The sequence below is a fragment of the Anabrus simplex genome, chromosome 1, assembly GCF_040414725.1.
Source record: "Anabrus simplex isolate iqAnaSimp1 chromosome 1, ASM4041472v1, whole genome shotgun sequence".
NCBI lineage: Eukaryota > Metazoa > Arthropoda > Insecta > Orthoptera > Tettigoniidae > Anabrus > Anabrus simplex.
Genome location: NC_090265.1, coordinates 727,108,678 through 727,130,126, shown reverse-complemented (window position 1 = coordinate 727,130,126; position 21,449 = coordinate 727,108,678). Strand labels below are relative to the sequence as shown.

Genomic DNA, 21,449 nt, shown 5'->3' with positions numbered 1-21,449 from the left:
CAACCATACCACAGGAGTTGCTTTCCATATTGAACACAATTGAGCCTAGTCCATTTCATCTGGCAGAAAAATCCCCTTTCCATCACATCAAGGCTGAATGTTACAAGAACTTGCACAGCTACACACTACTGTTCTAACTTATTAACAAATTTTAAGATCCCTTTATTTTAGGATAGTTAAGAAGTGGCTTTTACATCAAGAGGTGCCAAACAGTGACAACAAAGAGAAAACCATTGACTGTTCAGACATTTAAACCTTTTATTCAGTTAAGGACATGTTTTTAATACTGTGTTTCACCTACAGTATGTCACTCGTATTTTTATGTATATTTTGACTATCATTTAAGATCACAGCTTAAGATGTTTTCCATGGAAAACGAAACATGTACCAAGAAAAAAAAAAAAAAAAATTTTAACATAAATTAATGATATTGTAATCTAAGAAAATCATAAGATTTTAAAGTGGTGGAAAGGTGGAACTTCCCAAATGTACAAGTTGGAATTTGTTATGTATAAAGGAAGGTGTTGGCGCAAAGAAGACAAGGCCACGAAGGCCGTGAAAATGAAAGACCCCTAGGCTGCAAACCTAATACCGTCAGGGTCGGACAAGAAGAAGGGTCGACCAAGGAAGGTCAGATAGGAAAGGTGAAGGCAAGGAGCCTGACTCAGCTAGGGGGAACATAATTGCCAACCCACACTCCAAACTTCAGAGCCCATGGTTCAAACCATGAAAGGCATCTATATAGTCAGGTGAGGGCACTCCAGTCATCTTCAGTACACTCTGCAATGGAGTATCAAGGATATACCAACAAGCATTAAAGATGCTGTTTAAAAAAAGTTTGTTGTTAGCTGATGGAATTCTCAACTTAATTTATATTTCCTTCTACTTTGATTATTATAGCAACTCACACTTGGAAGGAAAGCAGGAACGTAAGTGAGTGAACCAAATATAGGCTGGTTAGGCTATGGGTGTGAAACATGGACCCAAAGACAGCCGATAAGAGGAGGATCGATGCATTTGAGCTTTGGTGCTCGATAGCTGCAGTCGCGTAAGTGCTGCCGGTATCCAGTAATCGGGAAATAGTGGGTTCGAGCCCCACTGTCAGCAGCCCTGAACATGGTTTTCCGTGGTTTCCCATTTTCACACCAGGCAAATGCCGGGGCTGTACCTTAATTAAAGCCACGGCCGCTTCCTTCCACTTCCTAGGCCTTTCCTATCCCATTGTCGCCATAAGACATATCTGTGACGGTGCGACGTAAAACAAATAGCAAAAAAAAAAAGAGCTTTGGTATTGGCGACGTATGGACAACCAGAATTACTAATAAGAAAATCTTGGAGCTGATCAAGCCAAAAATCTCTATGGAAGGGAGCAGAATGGGACAAAAGCTACCATGTCCTACTTTGGCTGCATACTGTGAAGTGCGTGATGCTCAGAGTAGCGGAACTGGAAGTCCAAGATCACATTTGTTAGGTACTGGCACAGCAGTCGCTGAACTGAAGGAAGATACATGACCGAGAGCCGTACTCTGAAGAGATACTTCACAGTAGATTTTGTTTTAAGTTGTTGTTGTTGTTGTTGTTGTTGTTGTTGTTGTTGTTGTTGTTGTTGTTGTTGTTGTTGTTGTTGTTGTTGTTGTTGTTGTTGTTGCTGCTGCTGCTGCTGCTGCTGCCACCACCACCTCCATGTCTCTGCTTATCACCACCTTCATTATTTTATAATAATAATAATAATTATTATTATTATTATTATTATTATTATCATCATCATCTTCAACATTGTTACCTTGAGGAATATCCATTGGTGTACTCACCACACATCTGCTACTGTGACAAAGTTTACATCGATTCTTGTACTTCCTGTGTGTGCATTTTTATTTTTTTCTTCTAATGTTATTCAGTAAATATAATAATCATGTTTGCTCCAGGACCGACTCGGTTTGCAGAAGATGGACAATGAAGGTAGGCTGCAACTCATAGCCATTAATGGAAACCATTTGCAGTTCAGTGAAGATTGGTTTGTGGAAGAAATTCTTCACAAATATTTTAAGTGATAATTGCCGAAGCATGAACTACGAGGAGAGGTGGAATTCAACTCGAAAGTAGGAGAATGTAATAGAGATAGCTGGTTGTTTTGAAACCAGAGGTGTCTTCTACTTAACTGTACAGTAGTTTTATTGTTCATAGACACAATTGAAAAATGGAAGCAAATGACCTTGAATTTTTTACCCTTTATCTGATTGTTGTTTCAGTAGAAATTATTTTTATTAAAATTTTTCACACCTGTAATTACTGCACTACCTTCGGTAGTGGTGTTTGAGAATCCAAACTGGCTGATGACCTATGAGATATATTTGAATTACAAGGATAGTCGGTTAATTCTTATTTCTTCAGCATGCTGCACAACCTGTCAATTGTACCTGTAGTCAATATAAAATAGTCTGATCTCCGTGATTGTTGAAACCAAAACTATACGAAAACCTTGTTGTACAGTTAGAGCTTTAATAAAAGTGTATTCATTTACAAAGTACATGCGTTTCTGTTTCAGCTGAGCTGATCGACAGTTGGCACGTTCTGGGTTTGAATTCATAAATCTCATGTTTGCACAGGCTACTGTGTTCTGTATTTTCACATGTCGTCCGCTAGGTAGCAGCATGTCACGAAACTGGCAATTCATTTTCTCTTTGGTCTTGTGTCTCCCTGACTGACGGTTGGCATCTTGCATCTGTGATGTCCTCCCTGTGCACATTGAATTGAAATAGAGTGGCAAATATGGTTCTGGGTGATTGGAAGTTAGGGGAAGGGTGGAAAGTTAAAAAAAGAATATATTCCTGACGGAGTAGGTTGACGGAAATGGGAGTAATTCATTGGGTGCCTGGTGCCGTATACAGCGAAGAAGGAGTGATAGTGGTAGCAGATGGAAGGTTGTTCTGTATGTTGACATCCATGGGTTATGGGTGGTCAGATGACATGGGTGGAGGCGGGGCCGGTTCCGAGTCCGTCAGTCACCAGGCGTCGTGAGCTTCCTGTTTTTGATCAGAACGTGGATTGAAATTCGTGAATTGAAAATGAAGTCTTGAATTATTCAATGGTAGATGTGGTGTCATACGAATGAACCTGGCTTGATAATTTGGAGCAGTGTTTTCTCACCAGTCATGTTACCAGAGTCTTGCTCTGTCTTTTGCATTTTGAATATGTCATTTTAGAATAAATATCAAACCCCTAGAAAAATTATAGTTTCCGAATGCTTTTAGCCTTGAAAGACCTACGTTCCACTGCCTCATAGGGCTCGCGCCGCTTTCCACATCTTGACCTTAGTTGTGTACTTTATTGTATATGTTTTTTATTTTACAAGTGTTGTAAATATTTTAAATTGGTCTTTTGTTTTTAAATTTTGTTCTGTTAACCTTATGCGCTGTATGAGGTTACACTTTCAATCTCGGTCACAAAAATTGTGTAGATTAACATAAATTGAGGAACCATAATCCAGCCCAATGGTCTTGTCACTAGCCAGATCTAAACAATCCAGACCAATAGTTTTGTCCAGTGATGTAGTATCTTTACATATCGTTAGATGGATGACGTCAGCTACCTTCCATTCTGCATGGCAAGAAGGAACCCGCATGTTAGCTACCGTAATTAAGTTTGCCTCGAATTCCTTTAAAAGGATGATTATATCATGCAGTGCATATAACTGTACAAATAGCCAAAGAGTAAAGACCAAGATATATCCTTTCGTAGGTAAGTAATTTATTATATCTTATTCAAGGCAGTAACATTTCAATCGCTGACTACATAATAACTGTTTAGAATCTGTTGAATTATTATTATTACTAGCTGATGTACCCAAGCTTCGCTGCAGGATTCTCAGAAAGACTGACTTTGTGGCTTTCCTAACTGAAGTCAACATAGGTCATTACAAAAATGTCAGTAGGAAAGTAACTATTAAAACAATGTTATCATATAAAATACTCGATCAAATGAAAAACCACACATTTTCTCACTTTTAACCAATAGTACTGAGCCATGTCTGCATGGCAAATACATAAATGTAACTATTCTGTTATTGCTAATGGCCTCTTCCGGCCTCACCATGAATGACTTAACTATTTCCATGATTGTACTAGAGAGGGCAGCTCCCTCGATGGTGAACACGGATAGTTGATCTTTCCCACGAGATACTAATTTTATCTCTTTGACTCGAATCTTTGTTTTGGTTTAGAGAGAAGGATAAAAATGGACCCCACGCAGATTGGAGTGCCGTTTTTGAGTTACAGAAGGGTTTTTAAAAGATTCAAACTTAGCCTATACTACCATCCTTCTTCTTACTTTGCTGGTTAATATATTCCAGGTATGGTAATTCTTTCATGTTATTATTTGTTCAACTGTTCTTTCGTAATATTTGTTCTATTATTCATAGCTGATTGATATGCGTCTTTTGCTCCGCAGTATAAATGGGCTGCATGTTTTCTTGTGGTTATTGTGATTATGATATGTTGATACTTGTCTCATATTACTTCTCTTCTTGTGCACTGCATTCTAATGTAATCCGCCATGTAATGACTGTTTGCTCTTCGTGTCGGCGCACGTTTCCACTCGTGTCGTACGAAGTGCGAACCCTGGTGGGTTTGTGCGTGACTACTGGATTTCTCTGTTCCCACAGCTAATTCCTTTGTGGTGTGTACGCAACTTCTGATATTAATAAGACCCCGTTTGTGACCTTGGAGTCATGCCATATGAAATTGAGTTCGCCTTTTAACTGGCGCTGTGCTCGTATTGGTTGCCGATCCCGGCTGTGTCTGAATGTGTGCACGTATGTTGGTGTGAGAGTGAAAGAATGACGTATCGGTCAGCTAAATTTACATTTTAATCTTGTTTCTGAATCTTATTTTTGCCTTTTCGTACGGTGCTGTTTCTTTTGCCTTCGCACCTATCTTGGCCGCTCGCTTACCCATGGGGCCGCCATGTTTATGTTTCTTATATTTAGGCTATGTGCATGCCTGGGATTCTCCTTTTGGTTATTTTATATTGTTTCCTTGGTCCAAAGATGTTTCTCTGTGCCATGCTGATATCTAACATATTTTATTTTTTCCTGCTCGGGGTTTTTTCTCCTTGATGTGTGGGAGTTGGATGATCTATGGTGACGGTTGGTATGAGGGTGGAGTTGAAACGTGTGTGAGAAAGATGATACGATATTAAACTCGTGGGAAGAACGATGTGTTTGATCTATTGCACTAATATTTATACTGGCATATTCAATAATGATATTCCATTTAAATGAGTGAGCTCGTCGAAAGTTTAATTTTATCTTGGAGTTTGATAACGTCATGCTCACGTACCAGTGTTATGCCAGCAACTGGACGAAGTGTACTAATGTATGTACCCGTCTTATCCTTTTAATTGATTCCTTTTATTCTTTCCTTCTGCTTTTATTTTACGATAATAATAAACCCTCATTACGTGTACTTGAATTTTATTACTTGTAGAATTGGTCTCTTACTATTTTAATTGGTAATCAGGCTCCTTTCCAGTTCAAGGCTGTGTTCTTTGCCCTTTCCTAGTTGCGATCTATGCCTCAAATCTCTTTCACGGTATTTATTTGTGCAGGATTGTGTCCGCGATGGGAGGGGGTGTGGCTCAAATGGTAGCAGATGCGAGGTTCGACTGGGATATCTCCTCCGAAAAAGGGTCAGATGGGGTAGAACTGGAAATGCTTATTTATGTTGGGTATATTAAAACAGTCCTAATTGTCCCTCGATTTAGTCTTGTGAAGCCATTATGTTCTGATTTTAATCCTGAGTGTTATTGGTAATTTATGTATTCTTATCATTTGCATGTGTGTTGTATTTGCTGTCATTGAAATTTTGCCTTGAATATGGAAAGTCAGAAAGCTTTAGGCATGAGTAACGAAAGCAAAGTTTTTACCCGGGAAATCTGCAACCTTGAAAAAGAATAGAGGTAAGGTCTTGATGATGATAATGCATCGCTCATATCTGGTAGCAATAGTGGTAGATGCCAGGATGTTACGAATGCTATTCATCATCATCATCCTCATCAATATCCTAAACCATCTCCAGTTTCCCGGGTATGATGTATGAGCCTCCTCCATCTCATCCTGTCCTTGTACCATTCTTCCTCCACCAACTTGTCTCAATCATGACCTCTCAGCAGTACATCGTTCTTAACTAAATCTATCCATTTCCTTCATGGCCTTCCCACGGGTCGTCTTCCTTCTGCTTTTCTGTCAAAATCCTTCCTTGCATTTCTGTTTACTGGTATCCTCTTCATGTGACCAAACCACTTCAGTCTTGATATCTGAATCTTATTGAGTAGGAAATCATCTATTCCTACTTCTTCTCTAATTTTCTCATTCCTAATCTTGTCTTTCCTGGTTTTCTGGATCATAGTGCGAAGGAATTTCATTTCAGCTGCCTGAAGTTTGGAATTATCTCTATTGGTCAATGTTGTGGTTTCGAGACTGTATGTGAGAATTGGTGTATAATAGGACTTGTGCAATGTCATTTTTGTTTTCATGGGTATTTGCTCATCCCACAGCAGGTGTCTTACCTGGTGGTAAAATTGTGTTGCCTTATTGATTCTATTGTTCACCTCATGTTTTGCTAGGTTGTCATTTGATATAACGCTACCCAAGTATTTGAAAACTGGAACGCTGTCCAGTTGGACTTCATGTAACTTGACTATTGGTTCTGCTCCTTCCCCATACACTTTCATCACCACTGTCTTGGTCTTGCTGATGTTTAAACCATATTTCTTAAACTCCTCATTCCAGCTTTGCATTCTCTCTCCCAGTTTCTCTTCTGAGTCACTCCAGATTGCAACATCATCTGCAAATGTAAAGGCTTTGATATCTCCATGTTCTTTCCTTTTAATGGATTTCATTACTGCATCCATTACAATAATAAATAGAAGTGGTGACAATGAGATGCCCTGCTGCACTCCTCTCTTTGTTTCAAACCAGTCCGACAAACCACATCCTACTTGAATACAGCTTCTGTTCCTATTATTCAACATTTTCACTTTGTCTATGAGGCTGTCTCGCACTTGAAGTTCTTTCATGCATTGCCAAATTCTTTCCCTTGGTACACTGTCGTATGCTTTCTCAATGTCCAAAAATATTAGAAATAAAGGCTTGTTCTTCTCCCAGTATTTTTCCATTAGCATCCTAATTGCAAATATAAGGTCTGTAGTTGACCTTCCTGGTCTGAAACCATACTGTTCTTCTTCCAAAATTGGTTCAACAATATCTCTGATTCTGGTCTCTATTATTTTTTCCAATATTTTCAGGACATGAAACAGTAGTGTGATACCACGGTAATTAGTACATTTTCGTCGGCTTCCTTTCTTGAACAGAGGTACAATGATACCCATCTTCCAGTCCTCAGGAATAATATTTTCCTCCCATATGTTGTTGAGCAGTCTGTACAGTCATTGGATTCCTGGAATTCCCGCTGCTTTCAGCATATCTGCACTTAGTTCATCTATGCCCACTGCCTTTCCTTTCTTCATGCTCTTGAGCGCATATTCAACCTCAAGCCATGTTATTGGTGGTTCAGTTGTGGTGCCTCGACTTGGCTCTCCTCTATCCATTATTATGTTTTCTGTATCTCCATTCAGCAGCTTTTCGAAATAGATCTTGAGTTCTTGTTTAATTTCTCCCTCTTCTTGTGCCAGAGTTCCATCATCACGTTCTATTGCTTTTATGGTCTCTTGATCCCTTCGCTTGTTTTTCACTACTCTGTATAGCAATTTCATATTTCCTCTACTGTCCTCTTCCAGTTTGTCTACAAGTATTTCTTCTCTTTACAGCAAGTTTCTTGTTCTGTATACTCCTTGAAGTCTTTGTATTTCTTGTTCATTTCGTTCTTGTCCCTGTTTTTGTTTTTTCCTTGTCCAGTGTCTTCTTTATTTGGTTTCTTTCACCGCTGTTTTCACTCTATCATTCCACCATGATGTCTCCTTTTTTCTTTTGATAGAACTTGTAACTCCACATAGGTTTTTGGCTCTCCCAGACAGGTGTCTTTGAAGGCCTTCCACTCTTCATTAACGCTGGTTACTTCACCCTTCGGTAAACTCTATTGAATCCTTAGTTTGTATTCTTCCTTTATTTGGACTTCTTGCAACTTCCAAGTTTTAACCCTTGGTTTTTTCATAATAATTTTCTGTGTTTCATTAGTCTTATGTTTGAAGTCTACTACCAACACTCTGTGATCACTGTCCTTGCTTTCACTAGGGATGACCTTTACATCTGTGATGTACCTGCCACCATCTTTACTCGTGATTATGTAGTCAATCAAAGTTCTGTACTGGCCATCCCAACTGTACCTTGTTATTCTGTGACTGTCCCTTTTTTTTTAAGAATGTATTTTTGATTATAAGATCATTTCTTCTGCACAGATCTAATAGCTGTTGTCCTTTGTCCTGGGTTCCTTTGTCCAAATCCGTGTGGACCAATGATGTTTTCGTACCCAAGTCTGTCTACCCCAACTTGCGCATTTAGATCTCCAATAATAATAATAATAATAATAATAACAACATTTTCCTCATTAACTGTATCTTCCAGGTGTTGCCAAAATTTCTCTTTGTCTTCCTCACTGCAGCCTGTCTGTGATGCATACACATGTATGACGGTGTACTTAGTGTTCTCCAGTTTCATGAACATTTTAATGATTCTATCACTTTTGCAGATAACTTCAGCTGTAGCATCAGTCCCTTCGTTAATTAAGAATCCAACACCATTTTTCGCTACCTTCTCCTGTCCACTCCAATATAATTTATATCCTCCACGAAGTGTCTTACTTCCAATCCCTTTCCATTTTTTAAATCCCAATATTGATATTTTTCTTCTATCCATCATGTCTAGGAGTTCTTCTACCTTTCCAGTTAATATCAGAATGTTCATAGTTCCAATTCGGTATTTGGGTCTCTTTTTTTATTTGGGGTTTCCTTTCAGAACATTGTATATCATCAGCCTTACGGTCATCATACTTTACAATTGTCTGAGAGGACGTGTCAGCCCAGTCTATAATCTTTCCGAGGCTCTTTTTCTTATTGAAAGCCTTTTTTTATTTGGGGTTTCCTTTCAGAACATTGTATATCATCAGCCTTACGGTCATCATACTTTACAATTGTCTGAGAGGACGTGTCAGCCCAGTCTATAATCTTTCCGAGGCTCTTTTTCTTATTGAAAGTGACTGTACTCAATACTCTCCTGCTGACTTGCTAGGCCTAATGCATAAGAGAATTTTCTTTCAGGGTTTACTCCCTTTACGAATGCTATTGCCTGTAGAAATTGTGCCCTCGCTGAGAACCGTGTGGACCCCGTTTCCCCCCCCCCCCCATTCTAGCTAGACCCATTAGTGACCATACCACTGATATTAAACCTGTTTTTGATATTGTCACGAAATGGAAATTAAATTTTTCTGGAGAAGGAAATAGCTCCAGTGTCATTGAATTTCTTGAAAGAGTTGAAGATATCGCCGAATGGAGCTCTCCATTGACCTATTCATTCCTGTCATCCCTGGGATGCTAGAAGGGCCAGCGTTGAAATGGTTCAGGCTAATCAAAGCTAATATCCAATCCTGGGAAGACTTTGCTATTCGTATCAAACAGCGTTTTGGGTTGTCCGGCATGGACTACTGTCTAAAACAAGAAATTTTCAGAAGAACCCAGGGAGTAGGGGAAGGGATTGATGACTACGCCACCGTTATTTTGACCTTGTTCAACCGTTTGTGTGTCAAGGTGCCGGAATATGAAATTTTTGACCAGTTTTACAGAAATCTAGACCTGATTATAAACTGTATATAAAAAGATCTCAGGTTGAATGCGTTTAGGTCGCGATTTCGAGTCAACGGTCTGTCAGAATAAATTGTACCGTACGCCTCCTACTCCGTCTGATTGTTCATTTCCCGGCGTTGCCTATCGTGCGCCCGTGAAATCGGTCTCTTTTGGTGCAACACATCTCGCCCCATTGGTAGTCCCGATCGCAGGTCCAGCGTTGTATCTCCGCCTCGACGCTGCATTAATGCCGTCCAATCTTCTACCTCGGCCATGGTAAGCGACACTGCAGCAAGGAAGTGCTGAAATTGCGGGAAACTAGGCCATATTTCAAAGAGCTGTTGGTCTAAGCCTCCTCTGAAATGCTCGAAGTGTGGTCTTAATGGTGTCACTCAGCACGTGTGTCCTCGGTGCAACTCTCGGCAGGGAAACTAATTCCGCGCCGGCGTGATGGCCCGTCGTTGGCGCCAGATTTTGGTGTTAATAAAAGGATTTGGGGCCTCCCTCGTCTACACCCTGGGCCAAGATTTATTGTGGATCGCGCGTACTAAATGCCTTATTAGATACAGGTCCCTGCGGTTCCTTGTGTCTTTCATGAATTTAAAATATCTCCAAGCCTGTGACATCTCTGGACAGTTCATGTCTGCTGATGGCCGTCAGGCATGTCCCGTGGGTCGAATCAAATGTCTTATTAACATTCATAACCTTTCATGGGATTGGACATTCAATGTTCCCGATCTGTCTGTCCTCGTCATTTTAGGAACCGATTTTATGCTGGCTGCTGGTCTATCCATTGATTTTATCACCCTTACCTTTGCCTTTCGCTTCAAATCTGGCGTAAATTACCCTTTTGAAGCCCCTTTCCAACGTGCTACTATTTGCGCCCTTTCGAAATTCCAGCTTCCCAACGCCTCATGTGATTTAACTGATAACCAAAACTTGATGTTGAACAGTTTATTGGAAGAATTTTCTGATGTCTTAAATGCCGATTTAGGTTGTGCTAAAATTTCTCCTATTCCATCGAACTGAAAGATAATACCCCTGTTAGGTCCCCTCCATTCGGTTGCTCGCCCCCCCCCCCCACCACTGTCCGCTATGAGAGAATGTGACAACGACCTTTTGGAAAAGAAGGTAATCAGATCCTCCAAGTCCCCTTTCGGTAGTCCCGCCTTCCTTATCCCCAAAAAGGACGGTAGATTTAGGAATATCGTTGATTATAGGAAGGTAAACAAGAATATACTCTTCGACAGTTTCCCTTTGCCCACCATTGAAAATGCCTTTCAACATTTTCATGGTGCTAAATTCTTCACCGTTTTTGACTTTAATTCAGCGTACTACCAAATCCCTTGAATCCCAAAAGTCGCCCTTGCACTGCCTTCGCCACTCCTTTTGGCCTATTTGAATTCAATAAAGTATCGATGGCATCTCTCTTGGTGAACAAGCGCTCAGCCGCATACTGGATTCGATCCTTGTAGATCAGAAATTTTCTTATGTTTTCAACTTCCTTGATCTCATTTTTTCTCCAAGCTATGACGAGCACCTTGTTCATCTTCGAGAAGTTCTTAGTCGTTTGCGCAAGCACGGTTTCACAATAAATTCCAAAAAGGTGTCTCTTTGCTCCAAGCGCTTATATTTCCTTGGTCATATCATATCCGACCCCGACAGGGTCAAATGCATTAAAGAGTTTCCTCGGCCAAAGAATGTCCGCGGTGTGAGAAGGTTCCTGGGTATGGTCGGTTTCTACAGCCGTTTCATCAAAAACTATTCCCTAATTTCGGGGAAAACTCTTTCCAACCGAAAATTGTGAGCCTTTTCGTTTTCTTATTCAGTCGGAGTAATTTAATGAATTTTGACGATAAATATTAGCTCCTTTGTAGAATAAAAGTGTGTGAGTGTATTCATATGGGTCCGTCTTCATCATCTCGGCCAGGCAGCTCATAATAATAATAATAATAATAATGTATGTTCCACTACCCACTTCTGTGGTTTCCTGCGACATCGAAGTGGCGGCATTTTGTCCCACAGGAGTTCTTTAATGTGCCGGACCCCTACCGAAATGAGGCTGTCGTATTTGAGCACCTTCAAGTACCACCGATCAAATTCGGAATTGAAACCGCAAACATGAGCTCAGAAGGCCAGCGCTAGAGCTGGGAGCGGAGCGGAGCGAGTAATAGCGATGAGTAATCCGCTTGTAGCGGTAGAGCGCACCACCGATACCCTCCGCTTACAACTGCAAGTACTCGCGGAGGACCAGAGTGCAGTGTAGCGCACAACACATGTTTAACAAGGGGATACCACGAAGTTCGGATCACGGATTATCTTCAAACTTTGTACACTTGTAGTATTCCGTTAGGACAATATAATGTGCAAGTAGTAAGGCGTACTACTGTACTTTGGCGCGTCGAATATGTACCGGTGCTTTCAGGGGCGATTTCTCCGAGCATGCTACGCTTGCTGCGCAAGCGCAATATTTTTCTAAATTAAGCGAGTTAAAAAAATTACAATATGTACCGTATCTGTAATAGATCTGCATTATACAAATCGCATGTTGCATATATCTTGGTGAGTCCAGCGAGGCTTGCTCGTGTCTTACGAGCTTCAGCGGAGCTGTCGACACAGCGAGAAATGTATGCGCGCGCAGGTTTCTTCTCTCCAAGGCCGGTTGCAAAGCTGTCACGTTTGTAATGTGTGGTTGGAAGCTCTGGTCTGAGAGCTACAGATCTAGTGTGTTGTGTCAGTGAGTAGTGTACTGTAAGTTGCTGATCATCTATACTGAATGATTTGACGTGCTGCAATGGCTTCCGAACCGTGCATTATTGACAGCTTGTTATCAAATCCATTTTCTCGGAGGACTATCCAAGAGAAAACAGAGATTATTAAGAATGGCAGGCCCTGTCCGGCGCTGCCAGATTTAAAGACACAGCACAGGGAGAAAAATAGAGAATATGTACGTTCGTTCTCTGTATCTCAATATAATAATACGCACTGGTTTACAGGGTCCAAGGAACTGAATAGACTAATAGACTGTTTTTCTGGCCGTGTTTACTTTTTTCTGCTGTTAACGGTGTATGGTGTAAAAGTAGCTTTGACAATTTGAACACCTTGACACTGTCCATTACAAGACATGAGAAATCTGCAAACCATATGAAGTGTTTCTTGCAGTTAAATAGCTTTGGGCGTACAAGGATCGACCACCAGCTGGATGAACAGAAACGCATCAGTGACCAACTTCATAATGAAAAGGTAAAGAAAAATCGTGACATATTTAAACGACTGATCGATGCAATGTTTTCTTTTACAAAACAGGAACTACCATTTCGCGGACATGACGAGTCTGCAACTTCCGTAAACTTCTACAAATTATAAGTGAATATGATCCTCTTCTGGCAGCTCATCTGAAAGATTCCATCATTTTAGATGGACGTCGTCTGCAATCCAAAATGATTTAATAGCAGAAATAAGTTCAGTAATTGTGAGAAGAATAAAGGAGGAGCTTAAACAAGCAACTTTTGTGGCAATAATGTTGGACGAAACGTCCGATATTATTAATAAGTCACAACTCTTTACTTTACTCCGTTTTGTAGATGAAAGTGGTGAAATTCAAGAGAGGTTTCTTGGTTTTGCTGACGTTAGTAAATATCGCACTGCTGGAGCCCTCTTAAATCATGTTCGTGCTATTTTAAAAGAGTTCAATTGTGAGAAAAAGATCGTGGCTCAAACATATGACGGTGCTGCTGTCTTAGCCGGTCATGTGAATGGGCTTAATAAACTACTTCAAGACCAGTATCCATATGCGACATTTGTGCATTGTTATAGCCACCTATTGAATTTAACACTACAGCAGTCTGCTTCAAAAATCAAATGTACAATTTTCTTCCAAACAATGTCAGGACTTGCTGCTTTTTTTTTTTTTTTTCAAAGTCTACAAAGAGAACAGCTGCTCTTCGAGATTTTGTTCAGAAGAAGTTGCCAACAGTAGTACCAACGAGATGGAATTTTGCTTCACGTCTTTTAATACTGTGAAGGAATATTATGATACGCTGGTGAATTTTTTTCAACATGTACAGTATACTTCATACGACTGGGATGAAGACACTACATTGAAAACACAAGGATTTTTGTTCTTCTTACTTAAGTTCAACACTAGATTTCTGCTGGCAGTGTTCTCCACGATTTTTTCATTCTCCGATACTCTGTTCAGTATTTTACAAACAAAAAGTATGGATATTCAGTACGATGGCAAGAAGGTCGAGGAGCTCTTTTTAAATATCCAGTCTATGAGAGATGAAGATTTTGATTGTTTGTATGGACATGTTGATACTGAAATTGATGTTTATGGAGGACAGCTGTGCTCTAAAAATCGAAGAATTAGTGATGAACCAGAAAAATCAAAATACAAACGTCTATTCAGTGAAATTATTGACAATGTACTTGTCCAAATAGGAGAGCGTTCTAAATACATAAAGAAATTTGTGTTCTTCTCGCTTTTGGATTGTGATTTGTTTGAGAAACACAGAAATAGGTTTCCAGACAGTGATGTTACTGCCCTAGAAAAGACCTATGGGTCATTTTTCGACATTGTTCGCTTAAAAACCGAATTAAGTTTGATGTAAATTCATCTTCTGATTTTAAAGAGAAAAGTGTTTCAGACTTAACGCAATTTATGCATACTAATAAACTGTACATGGGTATGCCAGAAATTTTCAAGCTCATCAAACCTGTAGCAACAATTCCTGCTACTACATCCTCTGCAGAACGTTCTTTTTCAACACTGAGACGCATTAATATATATTGCAGATCGACTCAAGGTCAGGAGAGGCTATCATCATTAACTATGTTGTCGATTGAAAAAGGATTGCTTGAAAAATTAGATTACAGTCCTCTTTCTATGATGAAGTTATTGATGGTTTTGTAAAGAGAAGCCGCAGAGTAGAGTTTGTTTTCAAGTATGAAGATCTAATAAATAGTTGGAATTTTTCTGTGTACATAGTTTGACGTTTACTTGTTTAAATTATATAATAACTGGCTTGCCATGATTTGTTAATAATTATAAACTGTGTCTGATTGTTATTCTTTTGGCCATTCTTGAAGGTGTGACGTAACCAGTTTGAATGCATGTTCATGTAACCGATGATTAAAATGTTCATGTGATTTAGCGATTATTGGATTTATAAATTTTATTCATTCAGAACTATGCATGTCCCACCCCAGCAACTTTCATGAATGGAAGAGCAAGCCTGACTTTCATGACCAGCATTCGCCCCTGGGTGCTTTGCGGTCAAGAGCCAGAGAATGAGAATGATTAGCATTCAAGTTCCGTAATCGCTGGGTCATTGGATCGAGTCCGCCCATCGCTTTTTTGTTTTTCAACAAAGCGACAAGCTTTAACGTTGGTGGCAGTACAACAAATGCATTATTGAAAACCAAGATCTGTGGTAGGCCTATATGCAGACAGGTTTTAAAGTACGAGCTTTCTGACTCAAGCTCTGAAACATTCGTATATTTGAAAAAGAATGGGTGATCTATAGAAACAAATTGTGAAGTATGAAATTAGTTTGTCACTGTGAGGTCTTCTATAGGGACTAAAAGCATTATATAATGCAAAATGTTGCAAATCTCGTAACGGAGGAAATTTTCAGTGATAAATGCACCAGTTCATGTTCTCCAACGTACTGTAATTTTTTAAAAATTTAGACACTTCTTCAAAATTCGATCCTATGTTATTGTGGATTTTAACAAGAATGTACGGAATGGAATGTTACTGTTTTGTAAATACTGTAATAAAACGAGACAGTAAATTTGTAAAATATTACTTAAATATACTGTATATTTTTTTTTAATGTGCTGCCTGAGCAACATATCCAGTGTTGCAAATCTTTGAAGTTTAATATAATGAGTCGTGTTGAGAAATAATACAGCTTCTCCTCAAACCAGAGTAATCTCTGTAAAAAAGAAAAAGAAATACTGTTAACTTTACCTAAGTCAAAATTTTCAATATTCCCCAGAGCTCGTGGTTCACTGGTAACTGATTATCAGTGCAATACTTCCGGTTCGGAGAGAAGGTTCATTTATTGAAGTGGTTATTTGACTCCTATTTTCTGCCCGAATGTAATTTATAATAGCACAATATTTGTTTCGTGAATGTTCGGTTGAATAAACTAAAATCCTCTGTTTATTACAACTGCATAAGCAGATGAAATTCAAAACACTCACCAAAAATTTAGTTTATTTTGCACATAGAACGTCTTTTTTAAATACTGGTAAATACGAAAAGGGTCTAAATTTTAGAAGAAAGAAGCATACTTAAAGAATCCCACTTACTCGGGTGTGTTCATCTTCGTACATCACAATTCAGCGTTATTTTTATTCTATGAATATTTTTTATTATTTCGTCAACATTTAAAGTAGCGCTGAATCAATTTCACGCAAGTATGAAATACCGACTGAGATCATATGGTACCAAAATCTTCTATCACAGTTTATATATCTTTGACACTGACCTATTACCACGTCAAATTCCACGATTTAAGAATGACAGTAGCCTATATTCTACCATCTACCATTCCAGCCTTTGATATTGGGCGCCGGCTATAATCCTAGGATCGTACACTGTCGATCCCCAGTGATATCTTCGAATAAACTAACTAATCTTAAATTACTTGGCAGGAAGGATAAGAGAGAGAAAAACATAAAAAGATACGAATGAGAACCTTTTTTGCAAATAAATTTATTTAAAAGGGAAAACTTCGGCAAAGTAAAAAAATACGGAAAAAATTAAAAATGATAACACGTAACTATAAAAATTATCACTCACGCACTAGGTCAACTGAAACACTTAATAATTGATTAATATTGCAAAATCTATTTCATCCATGTAATATTTGTTTCAATAAAGCACCAATGCCTTACTCGTAGAATTAAACAAGTCTGTCTAATTCCAGGTTACTCCAATTTCACTCATAAAATGATTGACATAAAAACAATCGTCTTTGTAAATCCCAAATCCAAAATAAATGCATATTGAGTGGTTGAAACATTATTACATCATTCGATAAATTCATATTGACGACTTCGTTACAACAAGATTCTGCCGACGTCAACTTAAATTATTTATTTATTTAATTACCACATCAATTACATCAATAATCTATTAACATTATTCCAAATATAGTTGACCTGTGATATCTACATCAAATTAATCTGAGTGACATTTCAATCAAACATTTAATTATATTTCTTGCTAAGGCTAGGGCCTTAGGGTATGCAAAACCTGCCATGGGTAGAGGCTCTTCCACTTATACTTCTTGCCGTAACTGTGGGTTAACCAGGCACTTCTCTAGGCAGTGCCCACGTAACACTTCAGGCTCTGGACCCCCACTCAATAGTACTCCTAGATGACTAACCTTCAGTTCTGATGGTAAACCCCAAAGCATGGCTTCTTGTTTTGTCAATCATGACTTTACCTTCGAGGACGATTTACTTAATTGAGGCTAATGATTGCTCCCAGTCTGACTCTGGTGCTCACTTCTTGCAGTCTTGTAGGATTTCTGCCACACTTTCTTGTAAATTACCGTACTTATGCATAGAGGTAAATAATGAACCTGTCTATGCGTTACTAGACTCTGGGAGTAGTGTCAACTTGATGAGTGACACCTGGTACGATTCTATGAAAACTATTTGCAAGTTACTTACATTAGAACCCGTGTCCTTAACCTGCCATACTGCCAATTCCAACTCATTAAACATTGTAGGATCACCAGAGATCAAGATTAGAGTCCGTGATTTCACATGGAAAATGCCAGTACTCGTGGCAAGAGATACATCCTGTCAGTTCATATTGGATGCCAATTTTATTGTTGAAACAGGCATGATTTTGGACCTGAAGTTCAACAAATTCCATTTTAAATTTTGTGCGAGAAACTTTGAGCTGTGTGATGCTCCCGTATTCTGCCTTGTCATGTTAACGCTATTCCTGAAGATTCTGACAAACCCATAGCTTTTGATTTTAATCATTTACCCGAGGAGCTGCCAATCGACGTAGGAAACTCTGCGATAAGTTCCCTGATGTATTTACCGACAGGTTAGGTGTCACCAATGTCTTAGAATACAAAATTGATGTCACGGATAACATACCTGTCTGTTCTCCTCCGTATTGGCTGTCACCACACAAAATGAAAGCCCTTAAGGCTATTATTGATCAAATGCTCGCTGACTGAGTGATACGCCTTTCTGAGTCAGCTTATTTTTCTCCCATGTTTCTGGTCCCTAAACCGCAAGGTGGTTATCGTCCTGTAGTTGACAATCGGATGTTGAACCGTAAGGTGGTCCTCCAATCTGGTTCCCCTTCCTGATTGTCACTCTTGTTTTCCTTGGTTTGCTAATGCAAAAAGTTTTACCACATTCGATTTAAAACAGGCCTATTACCAGATACCTCTTGCCGAAGAATCCAAGCATCTCACAGCCTTTGCGACCGATTGGAACCTATATGAATTTGAGCGCGTCCCATTTGATTTCGCGACTGGAGCTGCTGTTCTTACTCGGTTACTGGATTATGTTTTATCTGACATTAAGTTCAAGTTCGTCTATAATTACCTTGAGATTTGGTGAACTTTAGTGAAACCTTCGAGGAACACCTTGTCCATCTCAACGAAGTGCTTTAAAGACTACGTAAAGCAGGGCTAACCCTCAAGGCCACCTAGGTTTCTTTCGCACAACCCCAGATGTCCTATTTAGGCCAAATTGTTTCGGGGAGGGGTCTCAATCAGTCTCGTACTGCCGCCATCCAGAATTTTCCCACTCCAAAGGACATCAAGGCTGTAGCCAGATTCATTGGCATGGTTAATTTTTTCGTAAATTCATTCCCAATATTGCTGAACGGGCAGCCCATTAAATGCCTTGAGAAGAAAGGATGCCCAACATGAAGCCTTCATGGACTTGAAATCCGCCTAATGTAACCAGTGGCGGCCGGTCAGTACGTGCTACCGGGCTCCAGCACGTAGCTTGGAACTGTAAGGAATATTATTTATGTACAGTACAATTATCCTGGTGCCTTTTCGTTGTTTTGAGTACGATATGAATTTGTGTTTTGTGAAAATCAGGACGAGATCTGTCGAACACCTAGCGCCGTTCTCCCGGGGAACAAGGCTTGTGCTCATGTGAAGTGAGCCCTTGCCTGTAGCCTGAAGGAAGCAATACGCAGGCGCAGCCAAGCTTGCAACACTCCCCCTAGCTGGCGGAGTATACCGTAAACCGGGATCAACTTTCACTGATCCCGTTTATAGTTACTTCCTCTCCCGCAAGGGGGTAGAATTACTCGATGTCCCCTGCTACCCGGAGCGCAGCGAGGGATCCAGTTGGCCGTGCTTATGTTGAACGTGGTAAGCGAATCTGCCACTAGAGAGTAGCATCGTCTGGGTTCGAAAGTACAGCGTAAGTGGAGGCAATCTATCTCACACATGTTTATTAAAATATCCATCTTCCTTTTGTGTCAAAAATAAGGAATTCGTAGGTGAGTCAAATAATCTTTGACTGACCCTAAATGTTATCCAGCATTACAATGTAATTTACTCTGGTGAAATGAAATAGCGTATGGCTTTTAGTGCCGGAAGTATCCGAGGACATGTTCGACTCGCCAGATGCAGATCTTTTGATTTGACACCCGTAGGCGACCTGCGAGTCGTGATGAGGATGAAATGATGATGACGACAACACGTACACCCAATGATGGTTAAAATTCCAGACCCTGCCGGGAATCGAACCTGGGATCCCTGTGACCAAAGGCCAGCGCGCTAACCATTTAGCCATGGAGCCGGACATTTACTTTGGTAATAGGGGAGGTCTCAATGAATCAGTTGGCAGCTTTTTCAGTTGCTTTGTGCGGTTTTTAATCTCGCGGTTATATTACTGGTGCGTGTTTTTTCTGTCATTGTGTTAGTGCTAAAGTTTATACGAAGATTTATCAAATTATTTATCCACTGCAGTGTATATAAAGTGAAATTAAATTAGGGTTCTTAGTGGGGATCTATATTCCCACGATTCTATTTGCACTGATGTAAGTTGCGCCATTAGGTTAGTAAAAGCAATATTTGTCCAATGAATTATTTATCTCGTAGACAGTTGTCGAAGAATTTATCTGCTTCCAAATTAATGTTGTTTTTATTTGTTCTGAGTTATAAATTGTGAGAAAAGTTGTATTATTATTATTATTAGTAGTAGTAGTAGTATTATTACCAAGTTTGAAGTATGCGTTGTTCATCATGGCAATATGCAGATTTAAAACAGCGTATTTAGCTTGTTTTTTGTAGCACGTAGGACGATTTTTTCACGAGCCGCCACTGAATGTAACGCTCCTGTACTGGCTATGCCAGACTATTCTAAACGCTTCATCCTTCAGACTGACGCTTCTCCTCAGGAATATCCGGTGTTCTTCAGGAATTTTAAGAAGGGCGTCGTCCTATTTCTTATGCTTCTCGTGTCCTAAATACTGCTGAACGAAATTATTCCATTTATGAGTTGGAAGCCTTAGCTGTTGTCTTCTCTTTAGGACGCTTCAGAATGTACCTGGAACATCTTCCTTTCGATCTGGAAACTGATAATCAGGCGTTGAGTTGGGTACTGGTCAAGCCGCGAAGGACCGGTCGTCTAGCGCGTTGGGCAGGGCGCATCTCAGCCTTCCAATTTAAAGCCCGGAAAACGTTGTGGCTGATGGCCTCAGTAGGATGTTCTATCCAGGCAGTTCTGTCCCTCAATCAGAGCCTGCAGACCCCTCTCCTGAATAAGTATCAGCCTTCGTGAATATAGTTCTAACCGACTCTCCCTTCCTTTTTCAAAGATATAACCAAACATCAGGAGGACGACGCTGAGTTAAAAGCTATTATCGACAGGATTAAATCCGGTGAGCATGTTAAACCTTATGTACTTAACAAAGATGTCTTGTGTTGTCCTGATCGCGGTCGCAGAGACCCCAAAATTGTAGTCCCAACTAACCTGGCCCCGACTCTCTTCAAATATTTTCATGAATCCCCTGTGGGTGGTCATCTGGGCGTTTTCAAAACGAGAGAGAAAATTCGTAAGCACTTCATTTGGAAATCCATTGATAGTGAGATCTGTACCCTCGTCAAATCCTGTAAGACTTGTAACATCAGTAAACCTGCCCCGAATACTCGTCTAGGTTTCTTGTCTTCCGAGCAAGTTTCTCGTCCAGTGGAGAGATTGTTCATAGACTACATCGGTCCCTTCCTGAGATCTCGGAATGGTAATCGTTTGATACTTGTGTGTGTTGACGCCTTTTCGCGGTTTACGTGGCTGTTCCCCACTCGTATGACTAACGCCAACGCCACCATCTCGTGCTTGAAACAGATATTTGCTTCATTTGGACCATGTCAATTTTTGATAAGTGATAACGCAAGAGCTTTTACTTCTGTCCAGTTCCGGAATTTCTGTTTTGATCTATCAATTGCTCATGCAACCACTACCCCGTATTACACGAGGCCAAATTATGCTGAGAGAGTGAATAGTAATCTGCGATCTGCCCTCATCGCTTATCACTCCACTGACCACTCCAAGTGGGATTCATCACTAAATTGGTTGTCGTTTGCATTTAACACTACCGTCCATGAAAGCCACAAGCAAATCCCTGCTTCGTTAATGTTGGCTTT

At 39.9% G+C, this 21,449-nt stretch overlaps 1 protein-coding gene across 1 annotated transcript in view; it reads left to right on the top strand.

Moving 5' to 3' along the window:
- The window catches only part of LOC136872663 (palmitoyl-protein thioesterase 1), a 43,992-nt gene extending 41,465 nt beyond the window's left edge, over positions 1-2,527 (top strand). The window contains exon 6 of the mRNA XM_067146478.2: positions 1,926-2,527. Within this exon, the coding sequence (XP_067002579.1) occupies positions 1,926-2,051 (126 nt within the window). The 3' untranslated portion in view covers positions 2,052-2,527. The remainder of the gene's footprint in view (positions 1-1,925) is intronic.
- The last annotated feature ends 18,922 nt before the right edge of the window (positions 2,528-21,449 follow it).